At 48.1% G+C, this 13,180-nt stretch overlaps 1 protein-coding gene across 1 annotated transcript in view; it reads left to right on the top strand.

Annotated features, from left to right (window-relative positions):
• The first annotated feature begins 1,349 nt into the window (after positions 1–1,349).
• TMEM161B (transmembrane protein 161B) overlaps positions 1,350–13,180 on the top strand; it is a 341,202-nt gene continuing 329,371 nt past the window's right edge. Inside the window, exon 1 of the mRNA XM_086960872.1 lies at positions 1,350–1,525. Within this exon, the coding sequence (XP_086816998.1) occupies positions 1,523–1,525 (3 nt within the window). The 5' untranslated portion in view covers positions 1,350–1,522. The remainder of the gene's footprint in view (positions 1,526–13,180) is intronic.

Genomic DNA, 13,180 nt, shown 5'->3' with positions numbered 1-13,180 from the left:
AAGGCCCTCCACGACCTAGGACCCAGATACCTCAACAATCGCCTGACTTTTTACACCCCACACCCACCAACTACGATCGTCCAACCAAGCCCTCGCCGCGATTCCGCGCATCCGAAGAGCCACCATAGGAGGAAAATCCTTCTCCTACCTGGCGGCCAAGTCCTGGAACTCCCTCCCCACCCACCTCCGTCTTACGCAGGACCACCTTTCCTTCAGAAAGCAACTCAAGACCTGGCTGTTCGATCAGTAACAAACCCCTCTCCCTTAAGCGCCTTGAGACCCTCTAGGTGAGTAGCGCGCTATACAAATTTCTGATTGGATTGGATTGTGTCTACAATTCATGTAATGTGGGCCTAAGGCCCAACACCACAAGCTTGTATGCCCGAAATGCATTGGGCATTTTGAATGATTTGACAATTCAAAGCATAATGAAGCCTAAATGAAAATATGTAATTATTTGACAAACCACAAAGAAAATTAAAGAATTAACGATACCTACCACGCCACGCATTGAGTGATCTTTAACTTGAAGATTAACCATTGAACTTTACTTCGATGCAAGAGGGAGACAGACACTCTCTTAGTCCAAGAGAGTGCAATCACGTCAATAATCCAAATACTACCCTTGACCATATATACACAGGGCACATGACAAACTATTGAATCACTCCATGCAGAGTTTCCGGAGAACTGAAGGGGAAAGGTGATTTATTCTAATGCCCTTAAGTGAAATACAAGTTATTTCAACCTGAAATAGCCTTTTTTATATTTTTTACATCAAATCTGAAGTATCATTTACATGCCAAATGTTTTGATGGCTTGTCTCTCCATTTTGGCTTCCTCGCCTCCTGTATGGAAGAGGAAGCTTATCATACTCGTTAGTCCACTCTTCAGTGCGGACGGTTGATTTACGCCCCTGACAACTCGTGCATTAAAAAGAACGCGCGGCGCCCCAGACAAAAGAATGATTATTGTAGCTCCCTGGACACATATACACACCCTTAACAACAGTACGTTTATAACATTATTATTATAACATTATTCTAACACCAGCTTTCGCCTTATCGCCACAGTATATCGCATTCGCAACAGAGAGGATTCCGAAACGTTCCAGTCTCACAATAGAGACGGCTTGCAACGACTGATGGGTGCAACGACTGATGCTTTGTAAAGATTTTCTTAGGTGATACAAACCAATGGCAGCTGTAAGAAGAGACCACGTGTGTATCCTCATCCAAAATGGCCGATCCGTTTGAACACTGCAGGTCTATGCTTTTTAATGCAACAATTTAATTGGCCTTCAGACTTCTGGTGAACCGGCGTCCCTGCCTCTAGGTTGTGCCTTTATCGACGTACGCGCGTAACGTGTGACGTCACGTTTCAAGGTTTCTTTTAATGGCAGCTACCTGCGACCTTCCTTCTAATGGAAAGTAGTTACCCTGCAGTCAGAACCCCTAAGCACTGTGACCCCCTAACCCCCTAGCCTCCCTCGGAAGAGGGGTGCTCAAGGAAGCGCATCAGCATGGTGAGTGCCGTGGATCGCTGTATACGATAGACGGCCAGGGTGCCAGAGGTGGAAAAGGCATGTTGCTAAAGGACGAGGGTTGATTGAAAGGAAGGTGCATATTTAACAAAAAAGAGCATGAGGTTAGGTAGCCTGGAAGATAAGGAGGGTGGAATTATCTGTGGGTCGTATGACACATGTTAAGGAGGATGGGCAGATCAAGTGGGACAGTAAACCTTAGAAAATGGAGCAGGTAAGAAATTGGCAGGCGAGTGTCCAATTGTCTGAAGATGATTGTGCCAGTCACAAGGTGGTGGGTTAGGTGTCTGAAAAAAGAGAGCGAGTTAAAGAACAGCAGATAATGATGTAGTAGGCTGAAGGGCAGTTGCAAGACGAAGTGCTTGCGATGTGTGTGCCCTAATGAGGCAGGTGAAGGAACAGAACTGAATGGAATAAGTACGGATATAAGAATTATGAAGGGTTTATGTAAGACTTAAGCGGGAGGACAAAGTTTCTGAAAGGTGAAAACGCAGAAGCATCATAGCAGATGAGCTGAAGCAGGCGCACATTTACGATATACATACAAAACTGTTTAGAGGGCTTTTTCTAAGTGTAAACATTAGCTTCCAAACAGTGGGGGGAGTTGAGAGCGGGCTGCCGGCGATGGAGCAAAAGGTGAAAATATATAACTTGTTGTAAAATGTTATTTCCGCCAATATGACCATAAAAGCATTTTAAACAGAATCTCACATTTCATTTATATTAAAAACAAGTAAAAAATATACAAACATCAAGTGGCATTGTATACTAAATGCAAAGTGTAGCTTGCAGAAATCTAAATTCTAATCAATCCAGAAATCACGGTCTACAGATACTTGAATATGTAGTGCACAAGTTCAATTTGCAATACCAGGGTATTTTCCCACATATGCTGTGACTCTCAGATCAACTAATAAAACGATAGTATATATGTTAGTGTGAAGTGCTTGTTACAGTCAAAAAGACAATTATTAGCAGCATGACTGGTTACATTAATGTGCTTGTGCAACGAATAGGAAATATGCATTGCCTAAAGTACAGGTCTTCAAACAGTGCGGCGTGCCCCCTGTGGGGGGGTCGATGGGTTGGGGGGGCGCATATGCCTCTGCAAGTATATGTAAATGAAGATGGCCTGGAAGTGTGGCGATGTTTATTTGCTGCATTTCCAGGCTGTCTTCGTTTACTCTGAGCCGAGAAGTGTGAACTGTGATCAAAGTGGCTTGGGGGTGGGGGTCAGTGAATGTGCTGGCAGGGTCAAAAGCTCGCTTAAAAAAGAAAAAAGCGCGATCTAGCCTCCAAGCTGTAGCAGTGTAGGCTATTTTTGTATTGGCAAGCTCTGAAAAAGGTAGAATGTTAGCTCGTTGTGTTCTATGTTTATCTATTGTAATGTAATGTAGTAGTAGTAGTAGTTAAAAAGGTTCTGAGATTACAAGGTGTCACAGAGGTGAAGTCTGTTCAGTGGGTGCTCTCCAAACAAGCTATTTAGCGTCCAATAGTCATCGTAGGTCCCCCTTAATGTTGTGCAGCTGTTAAAAGCAGATTCATCCCCTGCATGTTGTGAGAGGAACACTCACAAGCGAATTCAAGCTGCCTTGTCTGTGCACGTCGTCAGGTGATGGTCTTAAAAGGCTCAGCGGGATGGCAACAGGGTGAGGTCGAATCCCAGGGCAACAGTGCGGTCTCGTCTGCATGTCCTGTCACACTCTAGAGGGCCATCACTGGAGGGCACGAGCAGGCCCACAGTCAGTGGGTGCATGTCAATCAATCAGCAAAATTTGTATAGCGCGCTACTCACCCGTAGGGGTCTCAAGGTGCTGAGGGGAGGGTGGGGTCGCTACTTGAACAGCCAGGTCTTGAGTTGTTTTCTGAAGGAGAGATGGTCCAGGGTCAGCCGTAGGTGAGTGGGGAGGGAGTTCCATGTCTTGGCTGCCAGGTAGGAGAAGGATCTTCCTCCGATGGTGGATTTCCGGATTCGTGGGACTGGGGCGAGGCTGGCGGAACGGAGCTGGCGGGTGGGTGTGTAGAATGTGAGGTGGCTGTTGAGGTATCGGGCCTGTGTCGTGGAGAGCCTTGTGTGTGTGGGTGAGGAGTCTGAACGTGATCCTCTTGTTGATGGGGAGCCAGTGCAGGTCTTTCAGGTGGGCGTAGATGTGGCTGTGGCGAGGGATGTCTAGGATGAGGCGTTCTGAATGCGCTGGAGTCTTTTCTGGAGTTTGGCTGTGGTTCCCGCTTAGAGGGTGTTTCCGTAGTCCAGACGGCTGATGACGAGGGCCTGGGTGACCGTCTTCCTGGTTTCGGTGGGGATCCATCGGAAGATCTTTCGGAGCATGCGCAGGGTGTTGAAGCAGGATGACGAGACGGTGTTCACTTGCTTGGTCATCGTGAGGGAGGAGTCCAGGATAAAGCCCAGGTTGCGTGCGTGGTCCGTTGGCTTGGGTGCGGTGCCCAGGGCAGGGGCCCACCAGGAGTCGTCCCAGGCGGAGGGAGATGGTCTGAGGATGAGGACTTTCATCTTGTCTGAGTTCATTTTCAGACGGCTTGTCTTCATCCATTCTGTGACGTCTTTCATTCCTTCCTGGAGGTTGGCTTTGGCGGTGGCGGGGTCGTTGGTGAGGGAGAGGATCAGCTGGGTGTCTGCGTAAGAGATGTGATGTTGAGGTTGTGTTGGCGAGCGATGGCTGCAAGAGAGCTCATGTTGACGTTGAAGAGGGTGGGGCTGAGTGAGGATCCTTGCGGAACGCCGCAGATCACTTCAGTGGCCGCGGATCGGAACGGGGGGAGGCGGACTCTCTGGGTTCTTCCGGCGAGGAACGAGATGATCCACTCCAGTGCCGCTCCTTGGATTCTGGTGTTGCTGAGGCGCGCTGTATTAGGGTGCGTGGCATACGGTGTCTGAGGCTGCTGAGAGGTCCAGGAGGATGAGGGCAGCCGTTTCCCCGTTGTCGAGCAGGGACCGGATGTCGTCGGTGGCTGCGATGAGGGCGGTGTTGTGGTTAGCTCGGAAGCCGGACTGTGAGAGGTCGAGGGATCCGTTGGTCTTGAGGAAGGCGGAGAGTTGTCTGTTGACTGTCTTCTCGATGACTTTGGCTGGAAAGGGGAGGAGCAAGATGGGGCGGAAGTTCTTGAGGTCCGTGGGGTCCGCGGTGGGTTTCTTCAGGAGGGTTCTCAGCTCGGCATGTGAATAACACATTTTGAAAACTTCTGAAAAACAGTCTGTTTCCTTCAGCATATGTGTCTACGGTTATTTGGTGAGAGTCTGGAAGATTGTTATTCCATAAGAAGAATATTCTAGCCACTGCGTTTTGTTTGGGACCTAATTGCCCTAATTTTTGAGCATTATTTTGGGCTCTTCACAGTAAAATAAATATTCTTTTTTGATTATTGGCAAAAATAATGAAATGAAACGTGTGCCAGAGGTTTTCCATTTTTGACAGAACACATTTGACCCAAGGAATAATGGGAGTATCATTAAACTAACCTGGAAAATGACTGACTTGAGTAAACTGAGCTGGAGCCACCATACAAATTTGCTGGTAGAAAACTAATGTTACATATTTACCGGCTTTCTTCAAACGCCAAAGCTTCCATCTTCTTGCTGCTTGTATCACCAGGGTCTGTACCATGTCAAATGTGTTTTTTTTTTTTTAATTTTTATGTTTATGACTGAAACAGAGTAATATTATATTCAATGTTCTGTAAAATTAAATACCGCCTTCTCTAGGTGCTCTTCTACAACTGTCATCTACACTAGGCCTTTTACAGTGCTCCACATCTGAATGCAAACTAAGCAAGTGTGAATTTTCCTTGGTTTTACCACACTCGCTAATGTAGTTCATTGGAACTGGCAGAGCTGGCGCACATTGGGTTCACACCAGGGTAACTTCTGCTTGTTTACTACCGCGAGTAAGGTAGCAAAGGGGAGAAGGGGGAATTGGTGGGTTTAGAAGTATGTATCATGCAAATCGCTCCCTCCGGAAAGCAATGCTGGGTCTGGTGGCTTGGTGGACTAGTGCGTTCTCTGTGGGGGCATGTTTGCCCTCATCCCCCTCCACCTCCCTTTTACTCATACCTAGCCTCCTACTGCTATGAGCTCCAAAACAACAAATTAAATCATTCCCTCTTCTGTCCCTCCACTATCCTTTTCAATCCAAATAAGACTAACATGTCGACCACTCTAATTAATTTCATATTTCTTTATACTAATTCACAATTAATCCTTTATGGCTTCCAGGGTAGCGTGCTACTGCCGAAAAAGCACTATAACCCCTCATGAGGGGTAGCAAGTGCAATATAAATGCAAACTTTTTTCCCTCTTCTACCTCTTCGCTATCCTTCTCAATCCAAGTCACTGACTAACAGTCAACCACTCAAATTACTTTAATATTTTACATTACTAATTTACCACAAATACTGTATGGGCTCCGGAGTAGCATGCTACTCACCGAAAATGCACTTCTACACCCCACCAGGGGTAGCAAACGCTATTTAAATGCAATTGCAATACAAAGTGTTTTGACAGTCATTTAAGTGCACATAAAATAATGTAGTAACAGCATAATAATTATGTGGGAAAAGCTGCTGCTGCAGAAACCAACCTGTGGCCCTGACTTTAAGGGACTTAATCAATTACGGCTGGTAAGAAGGCTGGTTTCTTTAACTTTCTGCACTACCACCACACCTTTCACTTTCAGGCAGAGGCTCCCCAAAGTCAGCATCAACCATGCAGGGGCAGTTTTTTGTGAAAGTGGAGTCCATGGGTGGCAGTTAGAAGGCCAGCAGGGTTGCATTCAGATGCAGAGCCCAATCATCTCAACTCGTGGGGCCTCACAGTAATGGTCTATGAGACAGAGAAAATGATTGAGATACTAGATCTTGTCAAAGAGAAGGCCCAGAATAGAGAGCACTGTATGGGAGCTCATTTTTATGTTTACAAATGGCCAGACAGCTTCTTCAGAGAGATACTCCAAAGAAGCGGACAATATAAGTGGTCTCTTTTTTTATTTTTATTGAAGGGCCATTCATTAGTGAAGCTGGAAAGGCTGCCAGGTGTGTAAGTGGCCACTGCTGGTTATCATTAAGGACGAAAATGAGGCTGGACTGGGATCCAGAGGTTTCAGGGGGCCACTGCATCACAGTTATGACTGTGTACCTTTAACACAAGGGCATGGTAGCTTACTTTCCTTTCTAGCATTAGGAATGAGGTGATGGTCCGTCATGGTGGGGAAGAGGTAAATGATTCAGAGGAGATTGCCTGCTACTCAGGACTGCAATTATGATTAGTGCAGCAGGTGTGGTCGCATTGGGGGTACAAGAGTGTGAGGGGCTTATAACACCCCAATCATGGGGATAAGTATGTTTGGGATAATACATGTTTTTGTTTGATGCATTTGCTGTTTTATAAATCTCATTGTTAGTTTGGTTTATAAGCTACAGAAATAGTACTCCTGAAATGATCTCATATGCCCCTCCCCCTGCACGCAGCCATGTCCCTCCTTCTCCCCCAATCCCTGCCATCAATTTTGGAGGGGGGCCTGACCTCAAAACATTTTACTTAGGGGGGGGGGGGGGGCTCTGAGCAAAAAAGTTTGAAGACCTCTGGCCTAAAGTAATAGATGGGGAGTTCGTATATTGGCTGTTTATTTATATCAGGGAGGAGGCTAAAGAGCACTGTTGTATATCATTAGACACAATGTTCATACCCTTCCAACTCTATGCTGACAAAACCCAGATCTATCTGGAAACCTCCTCCATTGAAGATATTCAAAGACTGAATGACACTGAGAGAAGTCCAGCATTGGTTATCACAAAACCACCTGAAACTAAACCAAGACAAGACCGAAATCCTCCTCATCTCCAACAAGGAGAAGAACCCCAAATCACCAAATGGTTAAAAGCAATTGATGCTCCCAATCACAACCCCACCCGATTCTGTAAAATCGCTGGGAATCACTCTGGACCCTAAGTTAAACATGAGCAGACACATCAAGAACACTGCAAAGAGCGCTTCCCTCAAACCACTCAACAAAATAAAACCCTTCATCTCTCCCAATGACCTCAAACAAGCCACTCAATCTCTGGTGCTGTCAAGACTGGACTAGGGAAATGCAACCCTCACAAGATCAGTAAAATCTCACCTAGTCCCCCTCAGAACAGCAGCTAGAATGGTCCCCGGAGTCAAGAAATATGACCACATCTCCCCTGCACGTAGAGAGCTACAATGGCACCCAATCGAAATGCGTGCCAACGTCAAACCTGCCTGCCTCACGCACAAAGCGATGCACACAGGGAATCCCGCCTACTTGACCTCGGAACTCCAGAAGGCCGGTCAGACAAGAAGCCTAAGGAGTACCAACACCCTACTCCTTATCCCTCCGAAAACTCGCTAACCGAAACAGCATCTCGTGCCTTCGCAGGAAAAGCTTCTAAAATCTAGAACTCCATTCCAATCAGGACCAATCCCTCTTTCCTAATTTTTAAAAGGCAGCTCAAAGACCTCCTCAATCGATCTCTCATGAATGGATAGCTAAAGCATAACTAATCTAAGCCTGTCCATAGCAGAACTCAGATACTTTGACACTAAGACCGTACCTTATTTATCGCCTGGACCTTCCTCCAGACCGGTTGCTCCCCCACGCTCCAGCTGAACTGCAGCTGCCTCGCTCTATCTCCTGGCGGTATCGTTGTGTGAACTAGCATTTCCAGCTGTATTTACATATTTGTCTGACCCTCGCAGCCTAGAAGCGCTTTGCTCGCGCAGCGCCGCATTTCTCTATTTAAATAATTAATTGCTAGCGCGACCTTGCTGAGGCTGGCTGAATTGATTGATTGTGCTACCTTGAGGCTTGTGTATTCACTCGCAATTGTCCTGCACACTCGGCGCTGTAGTGTATTTGCTGCCCCTGGCTCCATTAGCCTTTGACCCTCCATTTTGTTGCTTGTTTTCCCCTGGTCCGCCCCTCCTCCCGCCACTGCCTCCCAGCTGCTGCCCCTCCCACGCTCCGCCCCCTCCAACATCCATTTATGGCCAATGTCCCCACGCGCAGCGTCCACGCGCTACGGACACGCCGAAGGTGCGCCAAAGGTAAGCCCGTCTACGCCCGTCCGCGCCTGGACCGCGCCCAGCGCCATACCCCCTGCCCCTCGCGCTGCCCAACCCTCCCGCATTACCTACGATGCCGCCACCCTCCTAGCCCTTAACCCCGGTCGCGCCCCCAACTGCGTCCAACGATTTACAAAAAGGGGGTGGTGATGAACAGAGTGTCTGAGTTAAACAGACCACTCTTACCCAGTCCAAAGATCAGGGCTTGATCCATCACCGTTATTTATCTCACTGCCCCATCCCAGCTCAGAACCTGGCTATATGCAAATCAGTCTGTCCCTGGCCCAGTGCATCATGGGAACAGGGCAGACTAAACTACCAAGCCAATTCTTCACCAGAAAGGAGACAAGCTACCGGGGACCGGTTTCTGGCATTTCAGCCTTCTTCGGCCCGGCTTGCTTGAATCCTGATGGAGCAGTGAGAAAGGGACTCATGTCTGAGTATACCCTGCCACACCTATAGTGGCCAAAAACGATTTACAACAAGGGGGTGGTGATGAACAGAGTGTCTGAGTTAAACAGACCACTCTTACCCAGTCCAGAGATCAGGGCTTGATCCACCACCGTTATTTATCCCTCACCCCCCCTTGTTGTAAATATTTTTGTCCACCCTAAGCGTGGAAGGGTATTCTCAGATGTGAGACCCTTGCTCATTGCACCATCAGGATTCAAGCAAACCGGGCCGAAGACGGCTGTAATGCCAGAAACCGGTCCCCGGGAGCTTGTTTCCTTCCCAGTGTAAGAATTGGCTTTTGTAGTTTGGTTTGTCCTGTTCCCATCATGCACTGGGACAGGAACAGACTAATTTGCATACAGCCAGGTTCTGAAACTGGGATGGTGCAGTGAGCTAAAAAACGGTGTTGGATCTAGCCCTGATCTCTTGACTGGGTGAGAGCTTTCTGCTTAATTCAGAGACTCTGTCCCTCACAACCCCTTGTTGTAAATATTTTTGCCCAACTGCGTCCAAGCCGCCCCTGGACACACCCATGGACCTTTCTCCTGCTACTCCTGCAAATTCATTGGCACCGACAACATCTCCGCTACGACCACAACACAGATTCCCGACCCCAACCACCTACAGTGCATCCTTCTCAACACTCGATCGGTCCACAGACACGCCATTGACCTATGGAATCTACTAGACACCATCTCTCCAGACGTCGCCTTCCTAACAGAAACTTGGATGAACGCTTCCTCCGCCCCAGACATCACCATTGCCATCCCTGAAGAATATAAGATCACTCGCAAGGACCGTACCAGCCACACAGGAGGAGGGATCGCTATCGTCCATAAGAAATCAATCCGCATCTCAACCAGCTCTGACGCCAACCTCGCTAACTCTGAACACCTTCACTTCCAGATCCACATCGACCCCAAGACCACACTCAGAGGCACCCTCCTCTACAGACCACCAGGACCCGCGCAAAATTCAGTGAAGACATCACAGACTTCATCACCCCACACGCGCTCCCCTCCAAAGACTACATCCTTCTGGGAGACCTCAACTTTCACCTTGAAAAGAACAACGACCGCAACACCACCACCCTCTTGGACAACCTCGCCAACCTCGGACTTAAACAACTGGTCACTTCCCCCACCCACATCGCAGGTCACACACTCGACCCCATCTTCACCTCCAGCAATCATGTCTCCTTCAGCCACACTACGGATCTCCTCTGGACTGACCACAGCTGCGTTCACTTCACCTACAACAAGCCGAAACCCACCAACCACCTCCAACCAACTCTGCAAAGAAACTGGAACAAAATCACCACGGACCAGATCTCCGCATCGCTCCTTCTAAACACCCCAGCCCACTCTTCTAACGCAAACGAAGCCGCCGCCAACCTCACCCTATGGTTATCCAACACCGCCGACACCTTAGCACCACTGAAAAATCGTCAAAGCAAACCTTGCAGCAAAAAGGCCTCATGGTTCAACGATGATCTTAAGAAGTCCAAGAAACTCTGCCGCTCCCTTGAAAAGGCCTGGAAAAAAGACCCAACCACTAGCACCAAGGACGCCTTCAAAAACGCCACCCGCACTCACCACCAACTAATCCGTAAGGCCAAGAAAACAGCATTCAAGGATCGACTTGACAACAACGCCCACAACAGCAAGGAACTTTTCAACATCGTCAAGGAATTTTCCAATCCCTCGGCCAACTCCAACGACATCACCCCCTCTCAAGCCCTCTGCGACTCCCTAGCCTCATTCTTCCACAACAAGATTGCAGACATCCACAACAGCTTCGACAACCAACCCGGAAACCAACCCACCCTACCATTTGCTGAACATTCTCCCCCCGTGAACACCCTTAACGACTGGAACCCAATCTCCACTGAGGACACAATCCGCCTGATGAATTCCATCCACTCAGGATCCCCCACTGACCCATGTCCTCACCACATCTTCAACAAAGCAGACTCCGTCATAGCACCGCACCTCCGAGACGTCATCAACTGCTCCTTCAACTCCGCCACCTTCCCGGAAGACTGGAAACACGCTGAACTCACCGCCCTTCTGAAAAAACCCACAGCGGACCCCACCGAACTCAAAAATTACCGCCCCATCTCGCTCCTTCCATTCCAGGCCAAAGTCATCGAGAAAGCTGTCAACAACCAGCTCGCCGCCTTCCTCGAAGCCAACAAATCCCTCGACTCCTCACAATCTGGCTTCTGAGCAAAACACAGCACTGAGACCGCCCTCATCGCAGCAACGGACGACATTCGAACTCTACTGGACAATGGAGACACAGTCGCCCTCATCCTCCTCGACCTCTCTGCAGCATTCGACACAGTCTGCCACAGCACCCTTTTACAACGCCTCAATAACATCGGAATCCAAGGAAAAGCACTTGAATGGATCACCTCGTTCCTCACCGGAAGAATCCAGAGAGTCCGCCTCCCACCATTCAAGTCCGAGGCCACTGAAGTCATCTGTGGCGTACCACAAGGATCCTCACTCAGCCCCACCCTCTTCAACGTATACATGAGCCCCCTCGCGGCCATCGCCCGCCAACACAACCTCAACATCATCTCTTACGCGGATGACACTCAACTAATCCTTTCTCTCACCAATGACCCCAGCACCGCCAAAACTAACCTACACGAAGGAATGAAAGAAGTTGCCGAATGGATGAAACAAAGCCGTCTGAAACTGAACTCGGACAAAACAGAAGTCCTCATCTTAGGTACCTCCCCCTCTGCATGGGACGACTCCTGGTGGCCGGAAGCCCTCGGAAAAGCACCCATCCCGACAGACCACGCACGGAACCTAGGCATCATCCTGGATTCTTCACTCTCAATGAACAGACAAGTCAGCGCCGTATCCTCTTCCTGCTTCAACATTCTTCGCATGCTCAGAAAAACATTTCGCTGGATCCCCACCGAAACAAGGAAAACAGTCACCCATGCTCTGGTCACGAGCCGACTGGACTACGGAAACACCCTCTACGCAGGCACTACCGCCAAACTCCAGAAGAAACTCCAACAAATCGAAAACGCCTCAGCCAGGATCATATTAGACATCCCACGCAACGAACACATCTCTGGTCACCTTAAAGACCTCCACTGGCTACCCGTCAATAAGAGAATCACTTTCCGACTGCTAACCCACGCACACAAATCACTCTACGACATCGGACCAGAATGCCTCAACTCACGACTGTCCTTCTACACCCCCTCCCGCCAACTACGCTCTTCCAGCCAAGCCCTCGCCACTGTACCTCGCATCAACAAGACCACCATGGGAGGCAGATCCTTCTCATACCTGGCTGCTAAAACATGGAACTCACTCCCCGCTTACCTTCGCCTTACCCAGAACCACCTAGCATTCAGAAAGCAACTTAAAACGTGGATATTTGACAAGTAATCCTCCTCCCCTTTCTAAGCGCCTTGAGACCCTCTGGGTATGTAGTGCGCTATATAAATTCCCTGACTTGACTTGACAGTGCTTTCTTCAACGGCGTCTCTGAAATGTCATAAGACACTGGACCCCCTACTATGCTAACATATCTTATGAAGGACAAGGGGCTCTTTTTCGAAGATACTCTGCGATACGTCCTGACTCACTCTTCATGTTACTGTGTAAATGTATCTTACGTGTGACAAGGCTGTAAAGCGCTCCGATACCCTCGGGTCTAGCTAGCGTTATATAAAACTCTTAAATAAATAAATGAATACCAGTTCTACTTCTTGATTGTTCTACTTACCAAGTAAAGTACATCTTAAATACGATACATTATTAAAGTACTGCTAAAATACACATAAAATTTGTATACAATTTCTTCAGTAAAAAAAGAAAGAAAATTAGTGAGTACACAGATTTAATCACCTACTTTAGGTTTTTTTTTAAGAAAAATCTTCAGGTACACCACATGGAGTATAAAAAGCCTGCCACTGAGAAAGCTATGGGGAGGCTAGCATCGTATTTCAGTAGCCTGAAAACCTCTGAGCATTGCCTAGTTCCCACATTTCTGCATATCTGGACCAGCCATCGTTTTCTTGCTTTCTTATAGCCAGTACAGAAAAAAACACG

Source organism: Lissotriton vulgaris, chromosome 3_1 (genome assembly GCF_964263255.1).
Source record: "Lissotriton vulgaris chromosome 3_1, aLisVul1.2, whole genome shotgun sequence".
Lineage (NCBI taxonomy): Eukaryota > Metazoa > Chordata > Amphibia > Caudata > Salamandridae > Lissotriton > Lissotriton vulgaris.
The sequence above is the reverse complement of the archived record's forward strand: the minus strand, read 5'-3'. Positions and strand labels throughout refer to the sequence as shown.